The sequence below is a fragment of the Mesocricetus auratus genome, unplaced genomic scaffold (assembly GCF_017639785.1).
Source record: "Mesocricetus auratus isolate SY011 unplaced genomic scaffold, BCM_Maur_2.0 Super-Scaffold_100028, whole genome shotgun sequence".
NCBI lineage: Eukaryota > Metazoa > Chordata > Mammalia > Rodentia > Cricetidae > Mesocricetus > Mesocricetus auratus.
In genome coordinates, this window is record NW_024429209.1 from 7,989,358 (window position 1) to 8,009,620 (window position 20,263).

Here is a 20,263-nt window from a genome sequence, read left to right on the forward strand (position 1 = left end):
TTAGTGCATCTCTTAATCCTTATCAGAGAAGCTTCTTTTGGTAGTAGATGGTCATTAATACAGAGACCTACAACTGGTTAAGGTGTAAAGAATGAAAGAGAGTGGAATGCTCAAATCTAAATTAGACATCTATAGCACATTTCTCCTCCCAAGTCTCAGAGATCATTGCAGAAGGGGGGGGTGGAAGATTATAAGAATCAGAGGCAGTTGATCCTCAGTTTCTCTATTTATTTATAGTAGGGGCTTTAATTACCTTGTGTATAAGACAGAGTCAAAATTTGTGTCTCCAGGTCATTTTCTGATGGATTTCAAAAACCCAGAATCAGCTGCCTACTCGATACCTCTGCAGTGACTCACTAGTACCTCAAACTTAATGGCTGAGATTTAAGTACCACCCACTCCAACCAAAATCTGTTTCCAGTCTGGCCTGTTCCTTGGTTTATCATCTTAGCATTATCACCAGCCCACCTGGAGTGAGAATAAAACAGGAAAGATGAGCTTCAGGACTAAGACCCAAGTACCTCAGTGGTTGGAGGTTGAGAAAATAAAAGAGCACCCAGTATAGAAGAAAGAGAGGAAATGGCTGTAGAAAAAGAGGAAGAAACAAGGAGAGTAGGAAAGCCAAGTAAAGGAATTGTTACTAGAAGAAGAGGCTGCTGACAGGTCAATCCCATAAGCCTTTGCTTCAAACCCAGGCATGCTTTCCTTGGGACCTACATGACCTTGATCAAGTAAGTTACTTCAACTCTCAGAGTCTTAGTTTCTTTAATGGGCATGACAACGGCTTGCAATATTATGGGAAATGAGTCAGTCTGAGCTCCTTGTCCAGCAATTACTCACAAAGTGTTAGATAGTAGAATTATCTGTGTTTTTCACTTATCCAGGCTGTAGCTTAGAGCTGAGGAGATAAAAAAAGTCTCTGAGACTTCGTTTATTCTGCTACCTAGCAACTACATATTTACATTTCCAGCATCTTTTCTTTATCCCTGATTACTCTAAGAAGCACTTTCTAAGTGCCCTGTTACAATTCAGGACCACCTGTGAAGTGTGGAGGACTATTCTATTTTCTTCTGGAGATGCAGTGGCTGAGCATAAATTGCCAGCAGCACCTTCAGCTTTTGTTGCTTTGCTGATGTCCTTTTGAAAAGCTATTGGGAAGGAATGGCTGCACCAGCTCCCAGTGACAGTGAAGGTCTGTCGATGGCAAAAATGTTGTCCCTATTCCCACAATGCAAAGATGAAGCTGTAGGACTCAAGGAGCCCGTGAGGCCAAGATTCAGCACAAACCAAGGGCACCTGGCACAAGGTCATTCGGCTTTTATATAGGTTAGCATTCCTGGAATATGAATTTAACTTGGTCATAGATGGGAGGCCTTTTCCTTAGTAAGTTCCAACTACCAGGACAGTCTCATCTCACGCCATGTACTTTCAGCAGAGTGCACTGGACTCTGTCTCTGAGTCTGTGATGCTCTAGACACATCCAATCTGTTGTACCTTTCACCTGGGACAAGTCTTCTCTTGCATGGCCTTTAAATGAGCAGTTGCTAACTCAGTTAGACAGAGTTAATTACCTGCTGCGACTCTGATTGGTGTTCCTGGGACACTATACATGCCTTTCCTCTATCACTTACCATATTTATTGAAACAGATCCACTTATAAGTCTCCTCATGGAGGAGAGTAATATCCTTGAAGGCAGAGAGCATGTCTTATTTATCTTTACAATCCTTATAATATTTCCCCTATAGTCTGCATTCAATGAATATTTAAAGGAACACCTCAGCTGTTCCCATAATGAGGAGATGAAAAGGATAATTCAATTTGAGAAGGTTCTATTTGCGCAGAAATCAGATTGGGGACAGGAGGATGTATGCAGAAACTACTAGAAGACAAACCACTAATGATTATACAGTACAAACAGCGTTTCAACCCTTTGAGGGAAACTATTGAACAAGAGCTAGAATGGTCACAGCTCCTAAACTACTCCTAATTCCATTAGTGACTTCTTTACCCCCCCCCACCAGGACCAAATTCTCCACCTCTAATAAGAGAAGGCTGCATCAGATAGTATATTGAAGGCACTTCTTAATTTTTACTGTGTATTGGGCTACATCCATTTTTGTTCAAAATTCTTTTGAGCAATTTGCCACAAGCTAACTCCACAGTGCTTGTGATGGACAATTTGTCCACTTTCTTAAGGGCCACTTACATTCCCATTTCTCTCTTCCAAAGAGCAAACAATTCCACACAACTATGGGTTTCCAGGAGTTTAATAAGCGTGTCCTTTATCTGTCAGTCAAGAGAATGATTGCAAAATATTCAATAATCTCTGTAAAATATTCAATAAAACTGGAGGTGGCAAGCTTGTAACATTCAATTCTTCTCCCAGATTCAATTTAATCCCAGAGCAACCAGAAAAGATAATTGTTCCTGCAAACAGAATTTTTGCACTTCTTTTTTGCATTCCTCTGAGTGAAGCTCTGTTGAGCTCTTGGTTTTCTGTTGCTTGACACATTATTGTTTCACCTTGGAAATTTCCACTCCTTCCATACTGACTTTTCCAGGTAAAAGGAGAGGAAAATCCCATATGGTTGAGAGAGAACCCTTGACAGGCAGATCCTTACTTGTATTGACACATGCTAGCAGCTTTCAAGTCAACTACTTCTGACAGCAATGTCCTTTTGAAACAGCCACTCCAGGGAAAGAAGCAGTTGGGAGCCTTCCCACCCAGTGAGCCTGTGACTCTCTTAATGTCAGAGACAACTTAGCAAATGAGGCACAAGAGCCCTGGAGTTTGACAGACCTTGGCTGTACCTTGAGCTGATGATTTTTAAACTTGAACTTCATTGGAATTACCTGCACATTGAACATGTTTGTCCCAAAGCACTAGCCCTCTGATTGTGTTTATTTGGAGAGTGGGCTTTGGGACACACCACTTTAAATGGATGATGCAGTGTCTGTGGACCTGACTTTCTTTTCTTTTATTTATAAACTTGCAAATAAGTAAAAACATCTCATGCCAAAATTATCCAAACCCAAACTCTATACAGCTAAGCGGACTACTATACAGGTAGAATAGGCTTGAGTTTCTTGACCTATAAAATAGCAATAATAATGCCAATCTTCTATAAGGCAGTGTAAAGGAATGGTTTCAGCTATCTATGGGGACAGAGGTGTCAGACAGACATAGATTTTAGGTCTAACTCTGACATTTAAAGCTCCATTTACTTCTATTTTTAAGTCTTGGTTTCCTCATCTTTAAATCATCAATTTACAATATTTATCTAATCTTCTTAATATGCTAATGATGTTAATAAATATGAATTAAGTATTCTGCATTGAAATGAGGACATCATTAACTACTTTTAAAAGATTTATTTATTCTTATTTTATGTTTATGAGTATTTTACCTCCATGCATTTCTGTGTACTGTGTATCTGGTGCCCACAGAGGCCAGAAGAAGGCACTGAACCCCATAGAAGACAGTGAGTCACAATGTGGATATTTGGAACTGAACCCATGTCCTCTTCAAGAGCAGCAAGTATTTTTAACATCTAAGCCTCTTACCAGCCACAATATCATTAATTATTGAACAAGGATAACTACAACCATAAATATAAACAAAAAATTTCCTTTTTGAGGCTCCAGACTTGGAAGAGTAAATGATGTCAGTGGTGACACAGTTGGAAGTAACATATAACTTGGCGGACTTGGCATAAATAAGACATCAAATCACTTCTCCTTAGGGGCTTGAAAGTCATTTTCTCACAGGCTGATTGTGCCAGCCCTGACTGAAACAATGGTATCTATAGTAGGCAGTCACGGGACAGATACTTGGACAGTAATTAAAACATAAACAGTATATTCTGAATGCCAGTTTGGAATTGAGAGTGCGAGTGATGTCAGCTCTCTGAAGTCCTAACCTGGAATAGAGTGCCATGGTTATCTTGGGAACTCTATAACTATGGGTCAAATAAATTGAAGGGCCAAAAAAGGTTTTGAGCAGACTGAAAACAGGGACTAGCATTTTACTGAAGTCTGATAACTGAAGAGGAACTATTTAGCATGTAAGAAATACCTGGGTGCACAGGAAAATCCAGTCTAACAGTTTAATAGATGGGGTGGGGGTGGGTGCCAGAGGTAGAGAAAAATTGACTCCATTACCCTATCCAACACCAGAGGGCAGACAAAGCCAGCGCTGGGCTACTGATTGGTACATAGGTGAAGAAAAATATAAATGAGTTGAAATTATAGTGACAGATTTCAGGTTCATAGAAGAGGAAATTCACTCTGAGAAAAGTTTAAGGATCTGGAATTAGAGAGATCTTAGTATGAATTCTAATTTGTTCATATAAATAAATTGTCAGTGAGTATCTGGTAGTCAGAGACTTGGACAGTGGCCTGAGAGTATTTTTATAAAAAGTCACAAAGGATCCAGAAAGCATGTTTTGGACTTTAGGCTATAATGGTGATATTTATAACACTAGGGTAAAAATTCTACCTAGCCATGCTGTTTGGAACTAGATACAATATAGGACACTATTCAGCAAAATAACAGACTCAGATAGGCCCCCAATGGAGGGAACCATCATCAACCTCATGTACCACCAAGTCTACAATTACGCCAGAGAATACCAAGACTCATTTCTGTAGCTGACTCACCTTCTCAAGGAATTCCTCACAATCCCCTCCATCCCCTGGTACATGTTAAAGTTCTGATCTATCTTCCCAATGCCAGTTACACAATATATTCCTAAAATAAATCAGCTTGCATTTTGCCTGGTGATTCCTTCTGCCTGCCCCATCTCTGCTCCACCATCCTATGAGGGAATCAAACTTGAACATTTCCTGACTTAAGCCCAAAGAAACCCTTTTATGAGTTCTGTCTGTTGAGTGACAGGGACATGCCTCAGGCTGCAGGGGCTACTCTCATCATCAAAAGAAAACAGCACCTGAAGCATTTCTGTTTGGACTGAAATGAGCCAGGAGAAGATGACACATGAATACATAAGATGAAGAAGACATAAACACAATATACAAGACAGCGCCTAAAGAAACACCCAGAAAAAGGAACAAAAAAAATCACAGAGGAAAAATTATCAATATGCAAGACAGTAAGATCAAAATAAGATTACTAAAGAAAAGGCAGTGTTTCTTTAAATGGAAAACAATGCATGTTTGTTTTTGAAATGTACTCCTAGGTATATTTTGGTCACAAAGACAGGGGAAGAGTCCTGGAGTTCTTTGTGCAGGTTGCTTTAGCACAAAGTCATACAACAAAGATGTTCATTGTGTAGACCTCTTTTCCTGCCCTGTGGTGAGCCAGGGGCCAGAAGCCATCCCTGTTCATTTATTTCTGTATCTTCTTGCAGATTGCTCCAGCTCAGCAATAATGAGGATGAGACCACCGATACAGAGTCTTGCTTTCCTAGGAATCTCCTAGAGGGACAATTCCCACAGAACCTGTTTGTGAGAGTGTCTACTGGGCAGTTGCATCTGCAGCAGGAGTTTGGATGAATAGCGAGATGGGAGGAGGCACTGTCCTCCCACTCTGCAGGGCTATTTTGCCTTTGTATCTTTTCTTTTCTACCCAGCTTCACGGTAGAGGGATTGAAAAAGATTAAAGACAAAGATGTCCAGTTTGCAAAGGAGAATGTGTGCTTTTGGATCCAGATTTCTTTGACAATTCTTTAAAGAATTTTAGGAAGATGTTTCCATATATGAATGTATAAGTTTACTGTCAAGCGGGTTCACTAATAAACATATGGTCAGGACAGGGTTGCTGCAAGGCTGGACTTAGATGCTCATCAGAGCCCAGCACTTCCTGACAATCAAATTGGCTTCATGGCAGCACCCAGAAATAGACCTTCTGTGTTCATCAGAGGGGTGGCACCAGCATTTGCTCACATGGAAGAAAATTTGCCCGCCCCATCACTAGAGAATAGTGCTGTCTGTCTCTGACATTACCAAGGGCTCACTCAGTGAAACTGACAATTGCCAAGCTACAATTAATGGCTCTGGTTTGAAGGTGAATAGCTCCAGTTGGCTCCTAATCTCACCTCTAGTATTTCTGTGCTACATAATTTTGGGCTTGTTTACTTTAGCTGCCATAAACTTGGTTCTCTCATTTTCAAAATGGAGGTAATATAGAAATCATATAATTCTGAGGAAGTTTGAGAAGAATTTACAAAAAAGCAAAAGATCTAGTACATAGTAGGTACTCCCCGGAATTTTTCTCCTCTTTGAGTGTTTGCTACCATGAAGTTGAGAGACATATGATGCAGGCACCTGTACACAAATATATATCGACATGCATATTCACACACACACACACACACACACACACACATGCACATACACACACACAAATAAAATAGGACACAATGTTTATCTGTGAGTTCCTAATTTATAACTATTTTTCTCAAACTGCTCCTGACTTAGCAGAACACTTACTTAATGTTACAGTGTCTGGTGATTTCAATATGATCTAGCCTGCATATTTAGATTAAATTATGATGTATTATAAAGCTGCATTGACTTGACTTTATTGTTTTTATAATTTTCTGATTTTAATTTTTTACTATCGTTTTATTATGGGTGTTCTAGTTGGGTATTTTCCTAAATTCTTGACAATACTGAGTGGATAAACTTTAACCAGTACACAGAAAAATGTGTCCCAATTATGTCAAAGACCATGTACTCTGTACCCCAGTTTTCCCACATGTAGAAGAGACAACATATTAAACCTATAAGTTATCTACAACATGAAAATGAGGGTCTTCTGTTGAAATGGGTTGCAAAAGTAGAAATATTTATCTGGAAGCTGGAGAGATGGCTCAGTGGTTAAAAGCTCTTGCTTGTTCTTCTTTCAAAGGGCCAGAGTTTGGTTTTCAGTGCCCAAGTTAGGTGGTTTACAATCTCCTGTAACTCTAGCTCCATGGGAGCGCGGTCAACTGTAGCCAGTGAACAAGGAGGCCTAAATGCAGTATGAGAAAGGCAAATAGTCGAGCTCACGTGTCATAGGGATACAACTGTGATTTGTTTTCAAGCATTTTACTTAGTCTAGACATGAGCCAGGAGAAGACATGCAAATACAGGAAATAAAGAAGCAGAAGTAAGAATGATATATAAGGTGAGTGCTTGAAGAAAGACCCAGAAAGCAATCCCAGTGAGCTGAAGATCACAGGAAAAAAAAAATCCAAGTACTCAAGACAGCCAAGATCACAATCAGATTACCTAATAAAAGCCAGCTTTTCTTTAAATGGAAAACAATGCACATTGTTTGTCCTTGAAATGTTTCATGTACTGCTTTTAAAAGAATGCCTAAGAACTCCAAATAACAGCCTATATCTAACAGAGCCCTGTCACCCTGCTGCCCTAGAGATCATTATTCCTATACAGTATTGGGAGGCTTGACTGAATAGGTGTTGCCAAATGTAGCAGTCACTGGCAATAGATAAGGCCAGAAAACAGACCTAAGCAGGAGGAGGCAGAATTTGAATACAGCTAGGGCCCACCTGCTCAATAATGAAATAATTGCCCAAAGCATGCCCTTCTACAATCTTACCCAATGTAACAACTGTTCTCCTGCCCTCTCTCTCTCTCAATGCTGTCTCAAAATTTGCACATAATCTCAGTCGTTCTTAAAGATGCCGATTCAGAAGCCAGACAGCCACTTCCCTAATGTCACGAAAATAGATTCAATTTTACATACATCAGGGTGATTTTAGAAGCAATTTCTACATCTCCAGTGTAAGCATTACTTACATTTTCTCCTTCAAATCTTATCCTAGTGGTTCCATAGGGCATTTTTAAAAGTTACCTGATGCATTTTAGGGCATTCAAAAAATTCCCTAGAGTGTGTTTATAGCCGCAGTCCTAGACACTAGATGCATAGAAGGAATTCTAAAATATTCAGTGATTCAAACAAATGCAAGATTTCATAATAATTTAATATAACCAGTCAATTGAAAGTTGTTTTTTTCTGTCTTTTAAACAGGGATATCATTAAAATAAATATGTATACACTGGTACATAGGATTACACATGATTTTACATATGCATGTAATACAAATGTAAAATATGGACATTTGACACATTGAATTGTTTGGGAAGACTATCCTTGATCTTTAAAATGCCTCATCAGATTCCACTGAATGTTCTTCCCCTTTCTTTCTCTTTAGTGAAAAATCCACCCTAGCCTTTAGCATTTTTATTTTGAGGTTTAACTTTTCTCCATAGTGAAAACAGTGGTGATATTTTTCTTTGAAATCTAAGAAATCAGTGTGACCTAGGTTGTTTTCCCATGTGACTATGAAACTTGAGATTAAATACCTGCAATTGTGGGTCACAGTGACTGTCAAGCTTCTTGGACCATAATCTTTTGGCATCTGATGTCTTTCCAGGGTGTCTTTTTAATAAGAAAAATGTTTGCACAGGAGGTGGGGCTACACAGAAGAGGTTTGGCATGGATAAGTACCAGGAGGTACAGTTTAAAGAAAACCTTGCAATGCTCAAAGTAGAAGCACCAGAGATACCTCAGTACAACTCAGGACCACATTATTTTCAAGGACTTGCTAAGCCCACTTCTTAGTCTGCCCTCCTGTGCCTTTCCAGTTCTCTGTCTGCTCCCCTTTCTGAATCCCTAGGAAATAAATGAATCCAGGTAATTCACCCAGATTAAGGCAGGAAAGGGCTGTGTGTAGGATGAAGCAGATCACAGATTGCCTCTTATCTCAGAGGAAGAAGCAGCAAAAATTAAGTATTTATTCATAAGATCATCAGTATCTTTTTAGATTTTTGTTGCAAAAATCCAACCTTAAGTAACACTCAAACTTAGCATTGTCAGTAGGGGCAGAGTGATATCATGTGGCTGTTGATAAAGTTTAGAGCAATAAACAATACCACTATGTTGTGTATCTTTTTCCAAAATGATTAACCTAAATGAAATCTGATGGTCAAGCAGACAGCTCTGGCAGGAGAACCACGTATAGAACAACCCCCTTAGACTTCTGAAAGTTGTCAGATTCCTGAGAAAATAAATCCAAGAGATTATAGGGAAACTGACAGAGAGAACAATCCAAATGGAATGTGAGTGCCTTGTCTGGATCCTGATTTACAGTGAAGGAACCAAAATATTATGGGGACTCAAAGGACTTTTAACTGTGGATAAGCATCTTTGCTGTCATTGCATCAAGGCCACACTTCTTAAAGAGTTAATTTTATTGTGGTGTGTTGAAGAGCTGTTTTATATCACAGGAACCATATACCCAAATGTCCAAAAAACTTAAATTTAGTTTCTAAATAGCTCAGAAGATTGGGTTTAGTGAGAGAAAGTGCAACCCGATGTCAGTGTTGAAAAATGTTACCAGTTAGTGAATACAGGTAAAAGACACTTGTACTCCTTTTTCTCAGCTTTTTCTAGGGAGAGGGTGGGTTTAAACTAACGTTTGCCCACCAAATACAGCTCACCTACATTTGAAAATCATTGACTTCCTCAAGGTTGTGTGTTCCTAAGCATGGTATCTGTCTGGATGATGTTAAAAATCCACTGCCCTCAATCCCTGCTCTATCTCTCATCCACAAAGAGATTTTGTTGGAAAACCTTTCAAGTTATATGCTGCATTCCAGCTTGGGGGCCTTAAATCCATGAGAAATGATCTATGTGATTCTGGGAAGCTGAAACAAACATATCTTGCCTACAAATAGGATCTGTAACACTAAGTATCTCATGGGATTATGGTGGAAATGAAATGAGAGTGTTTGCATCATAGATTGTGTGACATTATCTATCGGTTTCCTTTATTCTTTCATATTCTCATCACTCCACGTCCTCTAGACAGACCATATCTAAAGTGATCTTAACAAATTGTGGTTCATTCTGTCTGTAATGTATAAGATATTTAGTGAAAAGTTATTATTTTATTATTAAATCCAGGGAAGAACTAGTTTATAGCATGGGTGAAATATTAGAATAAAAGGCAGCTTTCTCAAGCCTGGCCACCAACCTAGGCTTATACCTACCCAGCTTTGGAGCTCTCCTTTGGATGAGTCAGCTGTGGAATCTAAACTACTTATGTTAGCCAAGGATGCCTTATTAAGTCTGCATGAAGATGAGGATAGTCTTGACCAAACAGAATTATCTAGGCTCAGGAGGCACAGCGTCCACTATGTATATGGGACCCAGAAAACTTGGGATTTTAGAGATTGCTACTTAAATATTAGGGACAGAGACAGAAACATTCCATGACTCATCTAGCTTTCACAGTAAAATGTGAAATAATTTTGAAAATTGTCAGTCACTAAATTCAGTACAGGATGCTTTTTGCCTTAAGGTCACAATCCTCCTCCTCCTTTGTACTGTTATTATTTTTAACTACCTGTCTCTATTTAAGATGACTTGTTCCCATTCCGTCTGCGTAAGCATAGATTCTCTCTCTCTCTCTCTCTCTCTCTCTCTCTCTCTCTCTCTCTCTCTCTCTCTCTCTCTCTCCCTTCCTCCCTCCTACATCCTTCCCTCCCCATCTCTCTATGTGTGGTTTATGGGTATGCCGTGTGTTTGTGCATTCATGTGGACATCAGCAGTTGCTGTCTTGTATCTACCCCAATCACTCCCTACCTTCTTTTTTGCGACAGGGACTCTCACTGGACTTGGTGCTTACTGGTTAGGTTAGACTGGCTAAATAGCAAGCCCTAGGGAGTCTTCCCATCTCCATCTTCCCAGTGTTGAGCTTATTGGTACATGCCAGCCAGACTAACATTTTCTATGGGTGCTGTAGATCCAAACTCAGTTCTTCATGCTCATGTGGCATGTTCATTGGCTGAGCCCCTCCCAGTCCCATATTATTGAACAGTCTCTTTACAACAGGTTAGGCTACCCCAAAGCTTTGCCAGGGAGAAGACCCATCCTCTCTGATATCCCAGGAAAGCATTCTGATACCATAGTTTACTGGACTTAGTCATTATGAATGATCCATAGGAGAGGTACCTGAACCAAAACTGACCACTGATACTCCATTAACCTTAGTTGACTCGACTTACTGAATCCATTAACATCCTGAGAACTGGAGGAGAAGCCTTCATCATTGCGGGTGGTGCTGAGCTTGGTGGCAGGCTTGTCAGTTGAGGCCACTGGGCCCATCTCCCTTTGGGCTCCACTCTGTGTCTCCTTCTGCTTCTTAGCCAGCTTCCTTTGGGACATGTGCAAGGGAAAAATCACAGTCAGATGGTTCTAGTTGCATTAGAGGACTGGGAAGTTAGGGTGCTTTCTTTGCCCATCCCCCATTCTCAACATCATATTTAGTCCATTCAACAGAAACAGAGGTAAGGCAGGCTCTCCAATGTCAGGGTCAAGTAAACACAAGCCCTCCTGAAACTAGAAATCATTTTCATTTAGTAGTTTTTTCCATAACAATGAGCATTTTATAAATTTAAGCTTATAATGAGAAATCAATGAGGCTCTATGATGCCTCCTCCATTTTCTTTTTGGAGGGAGGAAAGGTCAGGCTGCTCCTCTGCTTTTGTACCTCTAAACACCCTCCCCAACAGTCCCAATGCATAATGCTGTTTATCTTTGAATTATACTAAGTAACAGCTTTTTCATTCCTCCCTAGGGAACTAAAAGGTTAAAGGCTTCTTTTATGGACTTATAGATCCATCTTACTTGAATTTTAACCAGTAGAGTTTAGATATTTCATAAGAGACACAGTCAAGCCTTTCTCAGGGATGTACTAATGAAGAATCTAACACATAGCCATAGACTAAAGTGGGGTTTGTGGTTAGTGAGGGTAAAGGTTAGTCTTTTAGCTCAAAGAAAGAAAAAGCTGGAGTTGATTCATAGACATTCCTATAGAAGCAACAGTCCCAGAGAACCAGAGAGGCACTCATAACAATAACAGTGTAGAGGGGCATTTCTTAAGGTTTGGTGTAAATATGAATCACCTGTAAGACAGCACCAAGAGGCCCAGATTCAGGACCAATAGATAGCTTCCAAGGTCCCTTAGTTGTCCTGACATCAACCATTGAGGCTACACTCCCTTTGGCTCTAGGAAGACATGAGTTCATAGCCTCCCTCTGCTGCCTGGGGCAGGTTTATTGATCTCTATCTATGCTGAGCTTTTCAACACATTGCAGTGAATAACAGGATTAGCCTCATGTAGTCATAAGGATTAAATGGGATAGCACGTACAATACACAGAGCACAGTGCCTGGCACTTATAGGATAGTGAGCACATGGATGTTACTATTAAATCTCTGTTGACTCATCCAACCACATTCTAATGTCTCACCACCCTTCCTGGCAGTCACACAGTGGAATTCTGTCTTTGAATTGTATCAAGTGACAGCCACTGATTCCTCACTGGGGAATGAAAAGGTCAAAGACTTCTTCTTTTATGGATTGAAAAATCCATTTCACCTAAATTTCAACTGATGGGGCTAGGCATTTCATAAATGATAAAAATATGATGACCATTCTTGCATGTGGTGGTCCCTATGGGTTTACACATACATCTAAATATGGTCATTATGTTCCTAGCAGACGAAAATCTGTTGACTAAATACATATTTAGGATAGGTTTCTCTAGGTACATTGCTCTAGTCGTCATAGAACCTGCTATGATCTTTAGCCTTTGTTATTCTTGTCTCAGTGCAGAAAGAACAGGCATCCCCAAGAGGTGAAATTAAATGTAACATAGGAACAATGCTCCTAACCATGGATAGGTCATTCCAAGAGTTAATGATCTCTCTGCTGTAAAAAGCACTACAGGAAAGGATAAATCTAGATGTAGAAGTATATTAGAACAGTTTATCTGGATCCAACTCCCAATTGACAGCCTGTTCCTAAGAATGCTGGTCCAATGTGTAGGTGTAGACTACACATTGAATATAATGTAGACTACATATAGAATGGCAGAGTATCTTCCATTTATTTATAAAAAGACTATTGAAAAAAGTTCATGGGTCAGAAAGATGATATAACACAGAGACAAGACACCTTACTTCCCACCTAGGGGTGCAGAGGGACAAGCAGAGGAAGTCATAATTGGAACCCCTCAGGATATAGTTGAAAAGAGAAGGCCAGATGGGCAGAAGTTTTCTCTTGAAGGTTGTGGTCAGTCCTAGATGAGTACACAGAGAGTAAATCATGGGTCACAATACCCCAACTCTGCGTTCCCCATCCTCTGACTTCCTATAGAATTAGCTGGACCCAATTAAAAGCTACAGATGTCAAAGAAACTCTCTGATGGAGTTCCTGCAGAGCACACCCCAGCAGTAGAAAGCATAGCAGAGATAAGGACTACGTGAATCTGCACAGAGAAGAGTCTAGCTTTTATATTCCTCATTTTGCCAAAATGTGAATTCCTAAAGTGGAATTCTTCATTTATTTATTCTTAACAATTGGCCTGGGGAAGGAATTGCACTCAAGAAAAGAAACACATTTTTTTTAGTCATTAATGGTTTGGCCAGAGGCAGACTGTTGTACTAGTAAAACTACTCCAGGTGGTCAAAGGAAAGACAAGAAATACAACCCGGTTCAGCCTCACTCTCTCTCACCATCATCAGGCAATCAACAGGCAAAGAATAGTAACAAAAATGAAAATGAATAGTTTTGTAGCTGATGACATTTAAAAACTTTATTCTTCATTCATTATCAAAAAGGAGTCTGTTTAAAAATGTATATGTGACCTTCTTAATCATAAATTTGAAATACAGCAGATATTTTGTCTCCATCCAAACTTGCTCACTTTGGCCCAGTAGGAAATAAAAGGAAATCTGATAAGAGAATTAACTTGAAAACTACAAATGAGCAAATGAGTATGAATCAGAGCTTTGCTATTTCCTTGGAGGCATAACTTCCAGCCAATCTCATTCCATTCAGGGTAAATAATACATAGAGAGTTGTCTTCAACACAAATCACTGACTTCCAAAGGAATACTAACATCCAAAAGAGGTTTCACTGCTTATTAAAAAAATGACATTTTATAGAAAGATTTGGGTAGAACCAAATACACACACACACACGAAAAGAAAAACAGCCTTTCCAAAACATGGAGGTATTCACAAATTTAAAAACTAAGATGTGAACATCAGCTATATGATCCCTATGTTAGCCAGGTTTACATAAAACATTACCAGAGACAATGAACTTCTAAAGAGAAAGGTTGCTTAGAAGTCACTGACTTGCTGACCCCTCTCTCTTTTTACCCTCTAACAAGGAATGAAAATTTTATATGTACATGGCAGAGCAAGCTGCTCAAGACAGGAGCTGGGAAACACAATGATTTAGATAGGTGGAGGTCTGAAATTTTTCCTCAGTAACTTTTCACTAAGTCGTTAACGTTCCAAAGCACCCACAACACTGTACTCTTGGCCCCAACCCTTAACATATAGTCTTTTGTGGGAGGGGTGGGGCTCCTCCAAACCATCATAGGTTTGGATGAGCCCACAGTTGAAGCTTCTGGCTTGCTTTGGCGATGGGTGTTCTATGTGAGTGTTTGGCAATGGGTAAACAGCCCTAAAGGTGGAAATAGAAGAGACATAGAAGAAAAGAAAACACAAAGTCACAGATGGCATTCGAAACTTAAGAATTAAAACAATCCTAGTAACAGGAAAATTGGATATTTTTTGCCATTATCATAGAATTTAATTTATTGTTCCCATTTTTTTCCCTCTGGAGAAAACCCAAATCTGAAAATTCCAAAAATATTCAAACTATGGCATACGCCTCAGCTTAAGCCTTCTATTCACACTTCCTAGTAAACAGCAACTCTTTCCCCATCCCATGATGCTCAATACCCCTGGCCTTGATGTGTACGTATTCTCCATTGGGAACCTCTCTTCATCTTTCAAAGATGAAAGTCATTCCAATGTCAGACATCCTCTGGGGCTTCTTGCCGCTTTACTAACAGATCTGTAATTTTCTCCTCTCATGCTGTCTCATTCTTTGAACAAATATTTGAGCACATACATGTATCAGGCTCTGTTAAATGGAAGAAAGCTGTGTCTTCTTCACCTTGACCCTCTACAAGCCCAGAGACAAATGACCAAGATATGCATTAAATAGGTAAGCGCAGAAATATAAAATCACAGAGATGAGGAATGCTAAGAAGAAATATTTGGTGCTATGAGAGAGTTAATACTTGGTTTGATTCTGGCAGGAGGCCAGGAAAGGGTTTGACGCCATGTCAGCTAAGCACTCATCCATTCTTGTGACAGTCATTCAACTCTCACCCACTAGGGTAAGCACCTCTTGGGAGAAGGGCTTTTGACTCCTTGTACCTACTCCAATTTCTTGCTGAGTATCTGGCACATAGCCCATGCTCAATAAATTTGTTGCACAAATTTCTATTTAAAAGTCTATGATTTGAAGTGTACAAAAGATTGTTATCCTGCTCTGAGTACAAATTATAGTCACTTCAAAAGTAGATAAGAGCAGCCAATGAGAAGGAGCACCCTGCACGATATCAGTTTGGGCCTTGGAAAGTAAGTACCTTGGGATACTTTTGGTAGATAACTCAGCAATTTGTTCTTGGAATATTTGCAGAAGTAGTGTTCACAGAAGTCTATATTTTTTTCTATATTTTTTAAAAACTCTGGATACCACAGAGTATGCCAAGTCACAGAACCATTAAAAACAAAACAACAACAACATAAAAACAGACAAACATCATAAAATAGTCATATGACGCATGGTATTGTCCTTCAAGGCCTCTAACACTGGAGTACTTGTGACTTTTCTGAATTTGAAAGTATTTCTCTATCAGTTTTGCAATTCTTGCCAGTTGGGTCAAAAGTTTTCACCAGCAGGGGGTACCACAAGCTGAAGAAAAGAGAGAACATAAAGGCCTCTTGATTCCTCTGCTGGTCATTTCTAGAGCAAGAGAATGTTTCAGGACAGTAATTTCAACCTTCTAAGGCCTTAAAAAGCTATCTCTCCTCTTGTAGACATCTCCATTTCTTTCCTAAAATTATTTTCTTCCCCTTTGCTCATGAGTTTGTTGCACAAGCAGTTAATGTGCAGTTCCTTTATATATGTGGCTGAAGACAGGATATGGTGATGAAAACAAAACAGAAGAAATAAAAACAGATGAGAGTCCTTTCCCATTCAGGATTTGGGTATGAGGATCTCCACAGCTAGAAGAGTTTAAGTACAGACTGGATAGTTTCTAGGAAAAGAGGCAATGAGGGATTCCATCATTGACATTCACAAAATCCCTCAGTCTCTTCTTGTCTTGGAAAAGTAGGATCCAACTTATTATTAGATATCTTGAGAGATCCATCTAAGGATTTTTATTGGATGTTAACAAGTATATATATATTCTCCTTGGCAGACACTGACCAGCTATGGACACTCTCCTGGGCAGACACTGACCAGCCATGCATAGTCTCCTGGGCAGACACTGACCAGTCATGGATACTCTCCTGGGCAGACACTGACTAGTCATGTACATTCTCCTGTGTAGACATTGACCAGGCACTTTTTTCCTTCCCAGAGGGCTTTGCCTCTGGCACAGCCTTTACTAGCAACTCTGGGTAGAATATCTTGGTAACTCAAAGAGACTTAACCTTGAAGCCAGAGTGTAAAGCTATATACCACATGACTGATTCCATACCAATGATTGCCCATAATAACAGGAAGAGAACTATACTAGTCTCCCATTTCACAGAAGAGACTTCCACTTAAAAAGGCCTGGATAGAGGGTTCTTAGTCAAGGCACACAATACATAGGTAGGAGCCATAGGATGTAGTCCTGTTTTCTGCCTGAAAACACACACACCTGTTCCTACTCTTCTAGGGATAGGATTAGAAATGCAAATTAGATGACAATACCCCTATGCTGAGGAAACCACACATTTTGATTGCAGGACATTGAGAAATCAAACTGGAAGTAAGCTTGAAGTTTCTTTCCTGCTGGTTAGCTTTCATATAACGCCAGAAGGAAAAGCCAGCTGCCAGAGGATAAAAGCTATCAAGAGTTTTACCCAGCTGTGAGCCCTATGAGCCGCAATACTCACCTACTGAGAAATATGTATCCACTGGTGCCATAGTGATGACTGATAGAGGGCTAACTGACAGTTTCTGGGTTGGATTTGAGGTTTGCTCCTAAGAGGTAATTCATGCCTGGCACTGTAAAACCTGGTCACAAGTCCATGAGAAGGTCATAGGCTACAGGGTGACATACTATTGTTGATTTCCTAAGTGCACAAGGTGTCCAGTTGTGCTCTTAACACTTCTATTTACATACATAGATTAGTGCTTTGTTTTCTAAACACTTCCACTTATATGCATAGATTAGTGCTTCTAGTCTTGGTCAGGGAAGTTTAAATGGGTACCAGTTAATGCAGAGACTCATAACTGATCAAAGTGATGAGAATAAACAATGACTGAGTATTCATCCCTAAGTGAGACATTTATTTTGCCCTCTCCAAGACTTAGAGAACATCACTGAAGAAGGACAGAAAGAATGTAAGAGCCAGAAGGTAGGAAGGAATGCTACCTTCTGAACATGACATGGATGTAGCACACATGAACACACAGCAACTGTGGTTACCCACACGTGACCTGCCCAATACTGAGTCCTTCAAAATGCAAGGAGGTAGAGCTCATGAGACCCCATTCCTCTCTGAGAAGCAAGATGCATTTAATGAGTACTGGGAGCCAGGGGGTCCTATTACCTAGGGGTGTTAAATTGTTCTTTCTTAAGTAAATAATTCCCTACTTATGTTCATGCAAGGCAGACTAATTTACAGCAACAGGGCAAAAAGACTTTATTATTATTATTATTATTTTAGTTTTTTGAGACAGGGTTCCTCTGTAGCTTTGGAGCCTGTTGACCTCACAGAGTTCCTCCTGCCTCTGCTACCCAAGTGTTGGGATTAAAGGCTTGCACCACTCCCCAGCTACAAAAGACTTTTTTAGAGTCCATGGAAGTAGTAGGTGGGGGACTTAGTGAAACAAAGTAGTGGTTTGGCAGGAGGCAAAGGAAGTAAGAGAAGACAATGGTGTAAGGACAGAGTACACTATATATGTAAAAAGTGTGCTATACATGAATTGTGAAAGCACAAATGAAATTTTAAAATGCAGATTCAGGTCACGTTGCATACAGTCCCAGTCTCTTACAAATACAGCAAAAACCCTTCATCCAAACTCTACTAACTGGGAATTCTCCTAACTGGGGTAGAGGTTGAGCTCCACCAATCAGAGTCAATGGTATGAACTGAGGACATGTGTGTGTGCAGGCTTTACAGGATATTAAGACATCTTCTCATGTACCTAGCTGGGATGTTGAAGTGGTTAACATACAGATGGTGGTGGCAGACAGTTTGGCATCAGAATCCACTTCCTTATCAGACTAGCTATGTGAGCAAGCTACTTGTTCTACATGATAACAAAGGCAAAGACTGGAGTCAGGTAGCTTCCAGACAAGGAACACCAAAGATGAAAATTCATCATTAAGTACTATTTTATTTTGTTTAATTTCTATGTGTGTATGTGGGTGCACATGTGTTCAATATGTATTGAAACAGAAGCCACAACTTTCTCTCTCAAGAACTGACCAACTTGGTTTTTTGTTGTTGTTGTTGTTGTTTTTGAGGCTGGGTGTCTCATTGGCCTGGAGCTTGCTTACTATGCTTACACTGCAGTGCTAGGAGTACAAGTGCATATAACCATGTCCCTCTCTTTTATGTGGGTTCTGGGGATCAAACTCAGGGCCTTATGCTTGCACAATAGAAACTTTATTTAGTTGAACATCTCCCCATCCCAGAAGAGAAATTCTAGTTGTTTTAAGCCACTTGGCATGTGGTACTTTGTTATAGCAGTCTTAAGAAACTAACGTAACTCTAATAGGATATATAAGATACATTTCACACAAATTTAACAAATATTTGTACTGTACTTCCTTCACTCCAGGCACTGTTCAGGGACTGTAGGCACAGCTTACCAGGGGCTTTAATTCTGAAAACTATGTTGTTAGTGGCAGCACTGCCACCACTTCACAGATGAAGGAACAGGGCAGAGACTTGAAAGGATTTGCATAAAAATACCCCAGTTTTCCAGAGGCAGAGCAGAGATTCAAACCTGTGCACTCAAGTTTCTGGATGATCTCTCTGACTTTTCTGTTGCATCATGCTCAATCAAAGCTCCCTTCTCAGCAAACACACTTCCACACATGCGCAGGTCTGTGAGAGTGCACATTCACTCATTGAGCATCCTGTCCACTCATTGCCTCTGTTAGGTACCTATTCTGAGATGGTGGGGTCATCCCACTCCTTGTATGGGAGCTTCTCTACCTTCCCAAGGTGGCAAAGTAGCAACAGTTGCCACAGATCTTATTATGGTTTAAATACTTAAGGGACCATGGCCACCGCCTATCAACCTCCACCCCTCTGCCTTGCTCTCTCTGTCTGTGCCTCTGCTTGTCTATCTTCTTTTCTCTGATCATGCCTTCCACTCCTTTTCTCACACCTGAAATGGCTCTTCTTTTACCTAAGGTGCAGTAAGACCCCACTGGACATGCTCCTGTGCTGGCACTGATTCAGTATGGAGGGCATACGACATACATAAGGGACACTTTCATATGTGCGTATGGACACACTGTTCCAGAACCCTGGAATAGCATCTAGTGAGAGGAACATGGACTCTGCTGAGGCTCAAGCCATAGTTGATCATTTATTAGCTCTGCAGTCTTAGGTAGTTTCTCGCTTCCCTATAACTCAGTCTCCTCATCTGTCATGGCATCTCCTCAATGCAGAAGATTGTGAATTTTCTTACTGCTTCAGGCTAGACACTGTGATAATAAATTTGGAAGTATTTATACGTGGATCTGTTACCTGACAAGTGATCCCTATACAAGATGTTTGTTGGATAATAAGCAATGAGGAGGGATGGATCACTTCATAGGAAAGTGAGAGCAGAATCCGTGGTTCAGATACTGGGTGTTACCCTGGATGCTTTCAAGTCACAGAGCTCTGAAAGTCCCAGGCTAGGCAGGCAGCCCTTCCAATTTTAGTGCCATGGAAATACTATTGACCTTAGCCCTGGCCTGCCTAGGTTGCAACTGTCTGTGTAATCATGATAAAGTCTCCATCTCTGTGAGGTAATGAGACTTACTTTCTTTGTCTGTAGAATACTGAGATATATTACTGTACAGACTAAAAGCAATCACTAGTGGCTGAGGTGACAGTTCAGTTGATAAAGTGCTTGCCTTGCAAGCAGGAAGACTGGAATTTAATCCTCCTTAACCAGTTAATAAAAGAAAGTC

General features: G+C 40.1%; 1 protein-coding gene across 14 annotated transcripts in view; it reads right to left on the reverse strand.

The window, feature by feature from the left end:
- Positions 1–20,263, reverse strand: part of Ptprt (protein tyrosine phosphatase receptor type T) — a 1,105,935-nt gene that overhangs the window by 117,733 nt on the left and 967,939 nt on the right. For all 14 annotated transcript variants that reach the window (XM_040732970.1, XM_040732973.1, XM_040732967.1 and 11 more), the window contains one exon: positions 11,039–11,187. In XM_040732970.1, coding sequence (XP_040588904.1) covers positions 11,039–11,187 — 149 coding nt within the window. The remainder of the gene's footprint in view (positions 1–11,038; positions 11,188–20,263) is intronic.